This window comes from Urocitellus parryii, chromosome 1 (assembly GCF_045843805.1).
Source record: "Urocitellus parryii isolate mUroPar1 chromosome 1, mUroPar1.hap1, whole genome shotgun sequence".
Classification (NCBI taxonomy): Eukaryota; Metazoa; Chordata; class Mammalia; order Rodentia; family Sciuridae; genus Urocitellus; species Urocitellus parryii.
The window spans coordinates 242,071,026-242,087,271 of record NC_135531.1 but is presented as its reverse complement, the minus strand read 5'-3'; the positions used below and the strand labels follow the sequence as shown (position 1 = coordinate 242,087,271).

The window sequence follows — 16,246 nt, the reverse complement described above, 5'->3', positions numbered from 1 at the left end:
TAAAAAATAAATAAGTATACATGTAAATCATTCTTCTTCTTAAGAAAGAACCTCTCTCCTTTCCCACCTTACATTCCATCTCCCTAACATCTCTATTTATCCAGCTGATTATATAATCTCCAACAATGCAATGCAAAATCTGTGCAAATCAAGGCAAAATCAGGGTGAAGTGATTATAATGTGAAATCATCTTGCAAAATGTGTAGAAAATCATAAAGTTGATGAAGGTAATGTTAGAAAAGCCCTTGAATCATGGGCAACTCTTCTGACAAATGAAAATCTGCAGCTGGAATAGTTAACATTTTGAAGAAGATAAAAAATCCACGTGGATGATGTACAATAAGTGCTTCAAAAGGAAATGATTTGAATGTCAAAATTCAAGAGAGGCTCTTGGAAAATTGATGAAGCCCTCAAATATTTTTGAAATAATGACACTTTTTATGATTTGCCCACAGAAGTCAAATGCAGAAGGACATGGTATCGCGATACTGAATAATTTTGTTAGAAAATTTAACTTCTGGAAACCAACACTTGATTCAACTTTTGTTCTAATGTTTAACACACCCCTGACCAACTGAATTTTTTTAATATAAGTTAAATTAATTTTAATAATTGCTTCATTTTTTAAAGGATAAAAGTCTCATCAAATCTTCTTACCTTTTTGATTCCTATTTTTAAGTATTCACTTTAAGTGGGTATCAGTTATCTGAGGAAATTGAGGACCTCGGTACATGTCTTCAACTCATCTTCCTAACTAGCAGGTATATTCATTAATGGTAGGGTCTTGGGTCAGGCTTTATAAATAAATATTCCCTGGATGCTACAGATAACAGAAGATAGAAATTCAACAAATGAGATAGCAAATGACCTGCTGATTGATGGGCTTACATGCAGATATTGCCATTGAAGAACAGCATTGTTCCATTATCAATCCCTGACCCAATATGGGCTAGCACTTATTCTTCTCTAAACTTTTCATAGAAGACCTGCTACAAACTTCCTTCCACTTTCAAAGACTGGATACATTTAAAACCAATTCAAGCATGTAAAGTCACTTTAGGAAATAAGCCCCATGTCCCTAGGGCTCAGCTAAGGAGGACTAGGTTTGCGAACAGGTGTGCCACTTCACTGAGCAGGAATTTGGAAATGTCAAACATTAGGAACACTCCAGCTCAACCTGCCTGCAGTCACACTTCTGGGCACGTGTCAATAAATGCCTTGCAGAGACGGGCATTTGAAAAGATCTTTCAGCATGGATTCAAAATTAGGTAAAACCAAAAAAGCATTTAGCTTTTTAAAGGAACCACTTTGGGGAGGGCAAAAGGCTTCTCAAAAAAAAAAAAAAAGTGGTCATTCAAAAAACACTATGACAATACTCCATAATATTGCTTATTTTACCAACCCTGAAGTTCAGTCTCTTTCAACTTCCACTGCATCCCTGATTGCAAGAATAATAAGTAATAAGAAGAACTGGGCTGTTTTTCTTGTAATTATCAGAACTTCCACTTCTCTACAAATGAGAAATTTACAACACAAACTTGGCTGCACATATTTTTTAAACTGTACCCCTCCCACTAGGGCACCCGGTGTTCTGCAGCCTATCAGTCAGTTCTGGGGCAAATGCAAACAATACTTTCCGTTATAATAACTCGTATCCAGGAAGAAAAAACAGTCTCTGTAGCATAGCAGCCAGAGAAAAGTTTACTAGCTTTAGCCAATTGGAGGCTGTGGAGCTGGGCCAACTTAGCATGTTTTTCTCCGCCTCTAGATGAAGTCATGATTGAAATATGGCATTGAACTTATTTTAAAAGGGGAAGGGGAATAGGAAAGAAAAGCTAAACCTGCACCAAAGTGCTGTGTGCAGTGGAGAACGTGGTAAGGAAGTGTGTGCATGCTTCTGAACTCTGAGTGGTTCTCAGTTCGGTAACCTTCGCCTCCCACTGGGTGGAGTAGGACCTTTAAGAGCAGCTGGAATGCAATTCCCCTGATCAGCTTAGCCAGTTGTTGCCTGTCTGAACCTCTGCCAGCCTGAAGAGCGGTGCTCAGAGCTTAAACCAGAGGGCCTCTTTCTGCACCCTCACCGCCACCCTTCTCACCCCAGCAAGAAGAATCTCCCAGCAGGAGAGATTGTTCCCATCTGTCCAACCATGGGAGAGGATGCTGCACAAGCGGAAAAGTTCCAGCACCCGAGTTCTGACATGAGCCAGGAGAAACCACCAAGCCCCAGCCCGATTCCCTCCTCCACACCAAGCCCCAGTCTCAACCTGGGGTGCACCGAGGAGGCTATCAGGGACAACTCGAAGGTGAACGCCGTCACGGTGCACACGCTCCTAGACAAGCTGGTGAACATGCTGGACACCGTGCAAGAGAACCAGCACAAGATGGAGCAGCGGCAGATCAGTCTGGAGGGCTCAGTGAAGGGCATCCAGAACGACCTCACTAAGCTCTCCAAATACCAGGCCTCTACCAGCAACACCGTGAGCAAGTTGCTGGAGAAATCTCGAAAGGTCAGTGCCCACACTCGCGCTGTCAAGGAGCGCATGGAGAGACAGTGCGCACAGGTGAAGCGGCTGGAGAATAACCACGCTCAACTCCTCAGACGCAACCATTTCAAGGTGCTCATCTTCCAGGTCAGTGTCCCCTAGACTCCTCACACGTGGGCGGGGGGTCTTCAACATTCATGATCTCAGTCCTCCTGGCTCTCATGGCCATTTTTACATCTGTCCTGCCTGTCAGGGATCACACACAAGAGGCATTGTCCCTGGGTTGCCTGCAGCAGACAAATGTGAAATCTGCATACAGGAGTGGGAACTTCCCAAGTCGCTTCAGTTTAAAACCAAGGTAGATGCCCCTGAGGTTGGGAAAGTGGGGTCATTTTTCAGTGAGCACCTGGATGCATTCCATATAGTTTGAGGAGACAGGCAGGTGTATGAACCCACCCTAGTCAAACTCGTTTGTCTCTTTGCATTAGGAACATTGGCAGCAGCTGTTAGCTGAACAGGGCAACTTAATTCAGTGGCTGCTTATTAGCTCTTTGTAATCATAAGTTTTTTGTTTTGTTTTGTTTAAATCAAAAAACTCATAACAATTTCAACTGTCCCCTTTTCCAAAGGCCACCAGTGTTTTGGGGACTAACCAAGTGATTGATTGATTCCATTAGAGTTGAACTAGCCTTGTTCTTTAAAGACTTTTTTTTGGGCAAAGCAATCTTGTTGAGTTCTTTTTCTAACAAATGATGCACTAAAAATGCAGAGCATAACTCTTTACAAACACTAGATATGCCTCTCATTGCTCAGAGAGACCACATCTGTAAAGTAAAATAAAAGGAGTGTTATCAGTTACAGTCACAAAGCCTAGTCTTGAATATTTTCTCCTTCAAATGGTTGCCTTAGAATAAAAAGGCCACTTAATTTTTTTTTAATGCATCAATGATGCAGTTAATGTAGCAAGAGGCTATTTGGGGACAGGAAGATTGCGTAGGGCCGTTGTTCCGCCAAGTGGTGGGCATTTGTGAATCCAAGGGCAGCCCTGCCTAGGGCTGGAAGCCCTTCCGCCTGGTGGAACCCAGCCAGCCCAGAGCCCAGGAAGCGATTGCCATCCTGCCTCAGGGCTGTCTCATTGTGACCATGTGAATAGGAGAGGATTTCAAAGCCATGGAGGGGAGAGGCTATAACCAACAGTTTGATTGTGAAAGGCACACAGGGAAAGCCTTCATCTCCCAAGAAAGACGTAGAAATTGGGATTTAAACCGAGGGAGCCTTCTTTTTTCTGAATGAATCTACTCTGCCAAGTTAGAACCCAAGCCTTCCTATACCCATAAAAGGAAAGACTCATCCCGTTGCTTTTTTGTCCTCCTCAAAAATTGCACTTGAATGTTATAAAAGTTTAGGCAGCTGATCCTCTCCTGCACCTTGAAGGCTTTCACAGTCAGGAAACTTTTCAGCTTTTAATACAAATGCAATAGATTTTCACATACCAGATGAACTGAAAAGAGATACGGTAAGCCTATGAGATCCTCACTTTATTAGTGTAAAGGATAGTAGAAATCTCAGGTCTTAAGCCATTCCTAAATTAAATAGTGATCTCTAAACAAAATCAAACACGTACAGTCCTGTTTAACTCTGTCACCAAAGGAAATCCACCCCCTTTTTCATTATGAATGAGGGATATTATCTTGCATCTCATTCCTCAGTTAAGGAATGGGAGAAAGTATTTATCTAGTAAAGGAAAAGCACAATTTATTGGGATTGGGTTTTGTTTTGTTTATACACAGAATTCTGCAAATGTTTGTGTTGGGGGGAATAAGGAGGGAATAATGTGACTAGAAGTTCGAGAGAATTGTGAAACTGATGTTAAATATATATATACTGTTGGGTAACTTAAAGGCACTTGCTGTTGATGAGGGCCTGACATGGTCACCTGTTTTGTCACATTGGACTGACAGGTGTGAAATTGCAACCAGAAACAGTAGGATTCTCCACATAGTGAGAAAAGATTTAAAAAAAAAAAAAAAGTGGTGGTGGGGGAGCAGTGTGCTCAAGACCAAATGGAAGCTAAGAGAATCCAAAACAATCTGTTCAGACTCTGTTCTGGGTCCCTCTTGCAAGCAACCCCAGGGATATTTTTGAAGAGTATTTGAGGAGTCAGGGGACTAGAAGCAAGCAACTGGCCTTTTCTTAAGCTGTGTAGGGTCCTTTATTGGCCTAAGGGATATGAGAAATCACAAGTCTCAAGGCATTGTAAGAGGATGATTTGGAGAAACAAATCAAGTATCGTTCCCAGTGGGAAGATTGCTTTTTCTCTTGTTCTTTCTTGAAGCTGGAATTTCAGTAGGGTAGCAAGGGTGCCAAGGAACAGCAATCATGTGTTAGAAAGCAGTCCAGTACAATGGTTGAAAAGGTAATTTTTAGAATCAAACTGGTACAAATCCTAGTTTCATCACTTGCAAATATGTGATCTTTGACATATTTATATCTTCTCCAAGCCTGTTTCTTCATCTATACACTGAAAATATTAATATCAGCAAAATTATATTTGAGCACTCAACAAGCCCTGCATATACTGCTAAGCATCTTTCTGGGCATTATTTCAAGTATCCCCAATTTAGAGAGAAGAATGCTGAGAGTCAGAGGTATTTACTTCTTGTCTGAAGTTACTTAGTAAGCAAATGGTGAAGCTAGGATTCAAACTCACATCTATTTGACCCCAGAATATATGTTCTTAGACATTGGTACTTTCTTTCTCATCTCTCTTTTGTAAGGTGATGAATAAGGAAATAACATTTTAAATAGTGAGCACAGACTGACATGATATAAGTGCCCAATGAATAAGACGCTATTACTGAGCGGATCTGAAATGCATTTGCTCAGACAGGAGGCCACACTTATACTTGGTTAGAACTATGGCTCTTGGATCAAAACTAACCCCACCCTTCCCAGGATCTTAAAACAGCTGTGCAGATGCCTTTTGAGTTGAGGCTTATACACACACACACACACCCACGCATGGTATGCCTACCATCATGTTGAAATCAGCATTATGTCATGTTGCCAAGGAAGTATAGTAATCTGCCCAAAAGACCTTCTCGAAGTAGACCCTTCTAGTAGCAGCAGCATCTACATAATGTAGCAGAAGGGAAATGTGTCCTAGACCTGCAGGGAATGTGGAGGTTAGGTAGTGTACCAGGTGCCACTTGGTATCTTTATATAGTTTCTCATTTTCAGTCCACTTGAACACTATGGGGGACTTTCCCTTACTCGATCTATTGGTTTTCTTGTTCAAGACAAAATTATGTAAAAATAAGAGAATGCAAAAAGAAAATCTGCCCCCCTGGTTTGGACATTATTAGAATTGTAATATTGCAAATATTATGTTTCCAGTTTGTGAAGTCCTGTCATTTCTCCAAAATCTACACATGTATATTGGTTGGTTGGTTGGTTGGTTGGTTGGTTGACTAAACACTAAAATATTTGCTTTATTTCATTCCAAACTTTGTTCTTAATCTGTGCTACTTAAAACTTGTCATTTATTTATTGAAATCTGTGCTGAACTTTACAACATCACTGTAGCTGTAAAGCATCTAATTTCTTAGCAATTACTTCAAATTATTACCAGTAGTATCTAAAACTGAAGAAACAATCAACTCCCTTTGAGCAATTAAATAAATTTTTAAGTCCTCATTAAACTCAGCATCTTCCCTTTTTTAAGTTTTTTTAACAGCTCAAGATCAATGTTTGAATTCAAAATACTGTGACATGACCTAGCATTAATAAAATACAATTCATAGGAATTAATAATCAAAAAGCAAATGTTATAGATAGACAAAGACTAAGACTTTGCCTGTAAGCATGCCTATCTTTGACTAAAAAAAAAAAAAAAATACAATTTGTACAGAAAAATCAGTGGATTTACAGTTAAGAGGAAATTTTCTCTGTTGGTTGAAGAGGCTAGAATTTCACAAGAAACTGGCCCTGAGGGCACGGTGTCCACTTACATCCTCTTAAGGTTCTAGTAATGACTATTTGAAAAAGCAGTTGGGGAATAATTTTGAATCCAGTGAACAAAATGAGAGTACTCATGGCCAGCTTACACTTTCCTCCACATAAAATTGTGAAATTGGGTGAAAAAAATAGAAAGGTTAGATATTTGCAGTGGATACATTTCTGGAGAATTGAGCCTATAAATGTGCTCAAATATTAATCATTTGGTTCCTTAGATGAGATCAGAATTTTAGAAAAGTTCTAAAAGCATAATATCTTAGGACTGTTTTAAAATTGATTTTTAAACAAAAGATTGTGCTTTATCCAAAGCCACTGCTCTAAAAACTGTTGAGTTAGTACAAACTTGGAAGAAATAGAAATACAGATAATCAAAGATACCTTTCTACAACAACTTGCCATGTTTCTATCACATTGATTAACATTCCTATAATGAGATATTGGTTTTGATATGTTACACAGCAATGCCCTTTTAGTTTATAAAATAACAAAATACTAGTTCTTCTTGTTGTTATTACATTTATTGAATAATAGCACTGCCCCCGGCACTTTAAATGAATAACTGATTACTGTTGATACATCTTCAAAAAATCATTACCTTCTCCTATATGTAAAAAAAAAAAAAGTAGCTTCTTTGTCATGTGTAAGCCTTCCAAGTAAATGTTGCCCTTTCCATTTTTTGTAATCTGTATTTGTTGGAATTTAATGAATGGAAAAAAAAAAAAAAGTTCTCCCATACAACTCAGGTCCTGCAGTTTTGATTCTTGCCATGAAGCAAAACACATTTGTCATGAGTACATCATGGAATCATTTCTACAATTCTATTTTGTAGGGTTTAGGTTAATATCACACAATCAAATATGTTAGAGCTGGAAAGCACCTTAATAATCATTTAGTTTAAATTCATTTGATATCAAAGAAGCAGAGGCCCTAAGAAACCAAGTCACTAGCAATGTTTCATTTTGTTAATAATAGAAATTACAGACTGGAATTGTGAAATGAGTAAAAACAAACACTATAATCCCATGGTGGTGAAGTTCAAAACTGGGTTTTCTATATCAGCTTTTAAATAATTCAGTGTGATTTGTTTTTTTATTATTTTGTTTTGTTTTGTGTCTTTTATGAATAACTAAGAACACCTAACCAGTGTGCTCCCCCGCCCCCAAAAAATGAAACCCTTGATAACACTGAAAAATAATGAAACTTTTAAATCCTCCAGAATGCGAAAGACTGCTCAGGGATTATAACTAATGCATTTTATTCTTATGACTTGCTGATTCCACCGACAGCTGCCCTAGGGGTGCAGTTCTAATCAATGGCTTTATCCGCTTGGCAATCTATACCTCAGAAACACAAATCGGAGAAAACCATCAATGTGTAGGAGACCTATAAATCACAATGTCAGGTGGGCATAGTTCCATTTTAATAACTACTAGTTAGAAATTATTGGATAAAATATTCCATGGACACAAATTTATGGTTTCATATCTCTCTGGGATGCCACTACATCCCTGTAGGAGTATGACATCCTTTGTTATCTTTGTCTAATGTCAAGAATTATTATTTAGTGACAGGAAAGCAAACTGCTGGCTTCTCTCTCCTTATTCAGGCTTTCAAATGACTTAGGGTTGATTTCTTTCTCTAAGGCTGGTCATGGATTCTCCTCATTTTAAAAGTGTGCATGCCTGCATAGGCACAAAGATTCACTTCCGTGAGCTTCAACTCAAGAAGTGCCCAGCAGGTTGGCAAGTTTCTCTGCATTGTATTTACATGCAAGACTGGACGACTGGCTCACAAGAATCAATATAAATAGCCAACAAGCCAGAGTGCAAGGAAAAATGCCACTTTTTGAGTTCTTTCCACTCCTTTTCTCTTTTTATGCTGCCAGCATATCCATCATATATGTTTGAAGTGTGCTGTTTAATTCTCCCTTCCTTTGAAAACCTCCTCAGGGTCCTTGTGAAAGGTCAGAATCACAAACACCTGCATCAGTCCAGGCTGAGGACCTTTTTGAAAACAAAGGACAAATAACCAGCTGCTCCTTGGGGCTCCTAGTGGGTAGAACTGCCCAAGGAAGCAAAGCGGCCCACAAGGATTCTTAATGCCATTTTAAGGAGTCACAACCCTTAAGTAGACAGATGGTTAACTAGCGTAAGTAAGGAGTGACAGTTAGGGATGTGTACTTACTTGGTCCTCTCCCTTGAAATAGCTGTCAGTCTTAGAATCTGTAAGAGAAAGCAAATCAAAAACATTACAACAGGAAGCTGAAGGCAGAAGAGTCAGTCACCTCATGTGAAATATCAAGCGTTCCCAAGAGGTATGTGTGAGAGGATTGCATGCCCAGGCACATGGTGAGACCAGGCATCTTAGGGAGGGGGCGGTTATGGAGGATTCATCATCTGAAGTTCAACTTGAGTTTCTACCCCATAGCAGATACTTCATGGTCAAACACCATGCATACGTCTTTCAAAAGAACAGACTTTGAAAAGTATCAGCGTTTTTTTGTTTGTTTGGTTGGTTGGTTTTTGTATATCGAAACAAACATCATGGAAAGGGAAGACCTACATGTGCTTGCACATTTACAAATTTCTGTGTGAGAAGAGTTTGCCTCCAGAGTGGATGCCATAAGAAGCCACAAAATAAACACTGTCCAGTAGACAGAACATAAAATACTGCTCAAGTAATTAAAATGACAGCAGAAGCATAGCAGTTAGCCAAGAAGATGTGTCTCACTCAAAGACACATCCAGCTCATTCTGGATTATCTCTGTTCCTGCTGGGTTAATTTCCATAGTTGGCATCAAAAGAGCTCTTGTATAAATTTCCCTGGCATTTTACAAAAGAGTTCAACTGGGTTTCCACCTTCCCTCCACACCTGCTCCCACCCCACAGATTCAGCCTGTATCTACCAATGATCTCTTCTGATCCACCTTCTAAAACATTTTCCTCAAAGCTGTCCTCAGAGAATAGGTGAAAATAGAGACAAAAGAGTCTTAAGATCTTATAGAAACTATGTTTGGTTAATACGAAAACTTAATTTAAGGAAAACTGAAATAATAGTAGTTTGATTCTTTTAGAAGTACAATTAATATACCTACCTTTAGTTAGGGTTAAAGAAAGGGAAGTTATCCAATTTGTGACTTTTGATTACCCTGAAAGATTATGCTATATAAAATGTACCACTTCTCTGATAACCAATGCTTATTTTTAACAGTTTTCTGCCTGAGTTTTTGCTCTCCTCCCTGAGAACTTTTAATAACATTTCACACTGAACTCTTGGTTTCTTCCTTTCCTGCAAGCAACATCTGTCAAACCTTCCCAACCCTCTTGTCAAACCCCAAAAGAAATTTTGCTTCTGGACTAAGCATCAGAGCCCTAGCTATTTCTGTTGTCTCCCTGCTTTCAGTAACACTCACCCACAGAGAATAAAATCCTTCCTTTTAAAAGGGAAACCATTGCCCTGCCTTGTTTTCTCCTGATTTTCCAGGGACACCGGCATCTAGCAAACTGGCACAGAGTCAGGCCATTATTTGGTAGTCCTCAAGCCCCACAGGACAGTGTAGCCATCTGCACTCCCACCCCCTGGAGACCTTCTTAGAAAGCCACCTTACCCCAGGACAAGCCCCTGTTGAGCTCTGGGTGTGGAGGACACAGCAGGGAATAAGAGATGAAAATTCCTGCCTACAAGGGGAGTGCTTTCCAGTAAAGCTAAGCAACTCAGCTTGAAGCAAGAGGAAAGTGGCTGTCTGCAAAAGCCCAGGTCACAAATGACTCCTAGTAACTCCATACTCCTTTCACCTCTTCACTTTTTCTCACACTGTGTACCTAACTTTTTCCATGACATACAAAATGGGAGGGTGTGAGGAGAGCGTTAGGAAACAGGATGTGTAATAACTTGCCTCTCACATGGTCTCTGTTTAAAAAGACTTCTTGCTCTTCACCTCTCCCAGGACTTTCTCCTTTGTTTCTAACCCATTAATGAACAGGATACTATATGAGTGTGTGTATAAGGGAAGGCAAAGACCTGTATCTCTTCAGAGTACTGTAATTATGCTCTTCAGTAGTTAAGGAGAGAGTTTTAAGTTTCTCTATGATATCAAAAATTTGTTCACTTAATCTTCATATCAAGAAGTTAAAAAATAGTTACACTCAGAGCATATTTTCAATTATAATGCAATTTTATAGACGGTTCAAAATTACAAAGCCAGAAAAGAAGTCCTTACCATTAACATGAACTTTGCATGAAGTTTAGATCTCAAGTAGACTTTTAAACCCACTAAATCCAGTCATTTTTCAAACTGAAATTTTACTGGGCAGCCCAAGATATATTCAGGTCACCTTGAGGCTCTGATGGCAGCAGGGGTGGCAAGGGGCTCAATAGACTTGCCCCCTCCCACATTCCTGCAGAAACCCTGGTGCCCCTGGGAGTGCAGTTTGAAAGCTGCTAATCTAGGTCAAATCCTTTTGGTTCATATTTGGAAGAAACTGAGACCCAAGGAGATTAAGTTATTTGCTGAAGCTGCACAGCCATTTAGCAGTACAGCAAAGATGGAGACTGGGGCCTTCTGCCACACATCTGATCCTGTGCCATTTTTTCCAGTGAAAATGTCATGGCACCTGGCTGAAGGGCTCTCATTGTCTAATATTTAAAGAAAACCACAAAAATAAGGATTCAACCTCCCTGGTGAGCATGGAAGCACCATTGCTCAGCACTCTGGCAGCAAGTCCTTGGACTTTGTACCCTGAACTATTATTGCAAGGCCATCTTGCCTATGTGAGGAACTAGAAGAGGGATGTTCTGGGAATATGGAAGAGGACGGGCAGCTTCCCAAACTTCTCTCCTTACCATTAGATGGAGATAAGGGCCAAAGGCTTCTTGCCCAAAGAAACTATTTAGCAACAGAGACTTGATATGCAATGCCTGTCAGTGTAATCCCTCGCAACACTAAAAATGACCCTGGTATCTCCCCTACCCCTGAGCTCCCACAAAGCCTGTCCTAAAACACATAGCTTCATGACCTTCATGAGCAGGGGCCTCAGGAAGTTGAGCCCTTGCTCCTCTTACTCTCAAATGATGTCATCGGCAAGACACCTGTGTGCTTCTGAGCAGAACTTCACTGCTGACATCTAGCTGGGGAGGGAACGAAACAAGACTTTACATCGTGTCTGGCACTTTAGGACTTCTCAGTTTTCTTCCCCAACCCCCATCTTTGATCATTCATCTCCAACTTCAGGGCTTTTGCAATGGGTTTTTGACAGGAGCTGAGCCCTGTGACCTGGAGAGAGGGTAGGAAAGAGAGGGCCTCTGGGTTCACAGTACAGTACTTACTTTAGCTCCTTTTATCTAGGCAGCTTCCTGGTCTATCTGAGTCACAGCCCACTTCCCTGCTGCCTGTCACTGATAGTGCTTTTGCCAGCTGTCCTCATGCTATTCCCAACAGGCAGACCTTGGCCTTATCCAGCCTAAGGGAAAGGACTTGCCCAATTTAGAATGAATGCTCCCCAGTCCAGAAAACCAAAGCCACAACCACTTTTCTGACATTTTTATCCCCCAGAAAAGACACACCCATTACATCCATTTAGGACCCTTTGTGAAATATGCTATTAACATGAAACCTACATTGTCCATCTTTTCAGGAAGAAAATGAGATCCCTGCCAGTGTGTTTGTGAAAGAGCCGGTTCCCAGCCCAGTGGAAGGGAAGGAGGAGCTTGCTGATGAGAACAAGACCCTGGAGGAAACCTTGCACACGGTGGACCTCTCCTCCGATGATGAATTAGCCCACGAGGAGGAGACCCTGGAAGACAGTACAGAGGAAAAGATGGAAGAAAGTAGGGCAGAGAAAATAAAAAGATCCAGCCTCAGGAAAGTAGATAGCCTCAAGAAAGCCTTTTCTCGCCAGAACATTGAGAAAAAGATGAACAAGCTGGGGACCAAGATCGTATCTGTAGAGAGGAGAGAGAAGATTAAGAAATCTCTCACATCCAATCACCAGAAAACATCCTCAGGGAAAAGTTCCCCCTTCAAGGTTTCTCCCCTCACTTTTGGTCGAAAGAAAGTCCGAGAGGGAGAAAGCCCTGCAGAAAATGAGAGCAAGTCAGAAGATATGCCAAGCAGTGAGCAGATGCCAAATGACCATGAAGAGGGCTCGCTTGCAGAGGGTCTTTCTGAAGCATCCCTCCCCAGTTCCCTGCTGGAAGGGAAGAACACAGAAGGGGATACTGAGAAGGGGGCATTCAGAGGGAATAACTCTGGGATGGACAGCAACATTGACTTGACAATCGTGGAAGATGAAGAAGAAGAGCCGGTGGCCCTGGAACAGGCCCAGAAGGTGTGCTATGAAGGTGGTTACATGCTGACCTCAGAGGTGATAGAGCAGTCGAATGAGGAACCCGTGCATCCAGCTGTGCTCCAGGTGGACCAGACCGCCTAACCCGGGAGTCCAGGGCCGCCAGCCTGTGCCCCAGGTTAAATGGGCAACAGAGCCTGGAAACCAGCTCCTCCCTATCTCCATACTGCCCACTCATTAATGTCATTGTCCCGGGAGTCTCCACTGGCCACATAGTGGCAACGTACGTACATGAGGCCACAAAGCAACCTGTCAGAGGATCCACTCAATTTGCTCTTAGGTTCTGTTGCTGTAGAATGTCTCCAAAATTGTCAGGAAGAAGAAATGGAGCAGTTGAAAAAACACTGATCCACTTCACTTAGTCGAGAAAACCAGAGGACAGTTACAATGCCAGTTGTGACATGTGATTAATTTTTTGTCATTCCATCAGCTTGTTGAATAGTGTGCCATTAGTCATCCAGTGAATTTCTACAGTTCTCTGTGAATCTAATCTTTAAGTGGGTGATACACAATATTCATACGTGTATAAGGTAAAAACAGCTATATTTCAAGAAGCAAATATTTACTAAAGGTAGAAGGGAATGTTCAGGCAGTTTTTCAGTTAATAAGACCCATTGATTTTTGGAAATGAAGGAAAGTTGAAAGACAATGATAGCTAATGATATTCAGTATGGAGTAAAGGCAAGGCTTGTTAGAAAAGAAAACTAAGAGGAAGAAGTTGAGAAATAAGAGAAATGGCAAGTAAAGAATGCCAAGGAGAATGAAGACAGAGGAAAAAAATATGTGCTTAAAAGTGAAATCTTTACAATATTAAGCTAATTTTTTCACTCTTTAAATAACAATACTAAAAAAGTTTCTATATCCTGGAATAAAATGTTATAACTTCACAATGTTTTATTTTCTAATATTTTCAAATACTACAGCAAATATTTTATTGTGTTAAAGCTGCATTGTTTCCTCAATAATCAAAAGAAAGTACAACTATTTCTCGGAAGCAGTTCAGTAGAATGTTGTCTCACATTGAAATAAGTATATATCTTCGAAAAGTTAATAATATGTACTGTCTTTGTAGGAAGTTGGACCATACTATTCTTTAATTTTTTCTAAATTTGAAATAACCTCTACACTACATATAATGTGATGTTAGTTTATAAGCTGTTAAAGTCTATAGGTTTGAGAGGGGAAGAATGCTTTTTTCCTCTTTTGTACATAATGGTAATTTCATTCCAGGTCATATTTTATTTATATATTAATTTCACAGAATATTAATGTTTTGTAACTTCTTAAAGCATGTTTATATATGTGTACACATTCATTCAGACAGGGTAATTTTTATTGTTGCCTAACATTATACTAACATATTGCTTTATCTATTTTTAATTACAAAATGCTAATGTTTTGTTAAGTTATAGTTCAAAGATAGTGGAACCAGGGAGCAAATTCCCTACCTTTAGTATATACCACTATAAATAATCTAACAAATAGAGGTAATCCAAGACAATGATAACAAACTATGCTTTGTCTTTAATAAAAGGGATAGGATTAGCAAATGTATTGATGGTATAACCCATTCTGTTTTGTCTTATTTCACAATAATGTAACCCCACATATTGGATTTGTGAACTAACAATGGCTGTGTTAAAGAAGATTAAATAAACCAAAAAATAAAAGGTATATAACAATGTCACTTTTTTGGCAGAACAATTTTACAACAAGCAGAAAGAATTGATTTTTAAACTCTCCTCCAAATGTTGCTGTAATGTTGATTGTTTCAGTCTTGATTTCCCCTATTAACTCTGCTTTCTTTTTTTCCTGACCTCATTTAGAAATCCAACTCTCATTCTTCAAGTTTAACTTTCTTGACATTACCTTGCCAGCTCTGGATAGCATCTGAATTTACTGCAGTAGCTTGATGGATTTGATAGTCCCATCTGCATTATTATTATATTGTACCAGACCTTTTAATACCTTAAATAGTTCTACAAACATGAATTTATCGAACTACGGGTTCAGTTTATTCACTCAGATAAACCTTTGTCTTTTGTACAGCCATAGACTGGGTAGAAGACTGAATTTCATGTAGGGCCCAAAGCATGCCTGTTTAACCTTTTAAGAGCTACTGTAGCTTCTTACAGAGGAGGAGTTGGAGGATCCAGAGCTAGTGTAATGTTTACATCCCCTTTTCAAAAATGTTTTTATCCATTTGTTCCCATAAACTAGCTGCTTGTCACTGGAAAACTGCACCCTGGCATCTTTTTAAGTTTTACTGACAATCACATTTATTCTATGTTCCACATTCAAAGCATTAAAATCTAAAGCAATAAAACAGAGAATTAAGCCAGATAATTGTTGGGAAACACATACTGTAGGGATTAGAAAAGAGCAGCAGTTGTGGAAATGGAAGCTATTTATTCTGTATTATTGTTGAATTATTTGCATACTGAAGAGGCTATAAAGTCCCCAAATTAGATATGTCTTCTTCCCACCCATCCAATAACCCATTCCTAACTGCATGTGCCTGGAGCTCAAGAACTCAATTAGTTTTCCCCAAACATCAGTTATACATTAATACAGACTGAGATCCATATCTTAGAAATATAATTCCAGAGCAAGAAGCATCCATTACACAGATCACAAATCTTGCAGAAATATAGCAAAAAAAATGTCATTTGTCCACAATATTTGTTATTAAAAAATGCAGATATATATTTCAACAGGAATTTTTTCCTCATTTAACTTAGGAATCTAGCATATGACTGAATTACTATTCTTTTTTATACAATCAAATAAGAGAAACATGCTAAGTCCAGTTCTGCACAAACCAGATTTTTTTAATATTCTATTATGATGAAAGCCCAAATGTCTCTGCTTTTAGCAGTGCCCACCCAGAAGAGTCAAGTTTGAACCTCATGAGGTTCAGCTGACTAGCAGGAAAGCAGAAGCTGCTTTGACTCAGTCCAGCTGCCAGTGCAGGTAAAGGTTATAATGAAAGTCATTTCCTACATTAAGACACTAATGCCTAAGCCCAGTTAATTCCTGCTCAAAAGTTTGTGTACTGCCCTACAGCATAAATCTAAGTGATTTTATATTGAAGATTGGGAGTATGAAGAATTGAGGTACAAGCAGCAATCATTATTAACAGTTCCATAGCAACCACAGTCTTTTCCTAAAAACCAAGACTCTGGCACTGCAAAACAAGTTACAGATAAAATTGGCATTGTGACCTTTGTATTCTGCTTGATCTGGGTATCTAGATAAAGACTTCTGTAGCCTGGAACTCATTCCTAAAGGGAACAGACAGTAACTCACACTATTAAAGACACTTTCTTAGTTTTGTTTTAACCATTGCGTTATCCTGTGATACTTCAAACTCTAAAATTATTTTTAACTCTCCACACAAAC

At 39.5% G+C, this 16,246-nt stretch overlaps 1 protein-coding gene across 1 annotated transcript; it reads left to right on the top strand.

Moving 5' to 3' along the window:
* The first annotated feature begins 1,793 nt into the window (after nucleotides 1-1,793).
* Nucleotides 1,794-14,520, top strand: Cavin2 (caveolae associated protein 2). The gene is made up of 2 exons (XM_026389057.2): nucleotides 1,794-2,630; nucleotides 12,134-14,520. The coding sequence occupies exons 1-2, from the start codon at nucleotides 2,148-2,150 to the stop codon at nucleotides 12,926-12,928; spliced, it is 1,278 nt and encodes a 425-aa protein (XP_026244842.1). The 5' UTR covers nucleotides 1,794-2,147; the 3' UTR covers nucleotides 12,929-14,520.
* The last annotated feature ends 1,726 nt before the right edge of the window (nucleotides 14,521-16,246 follow it).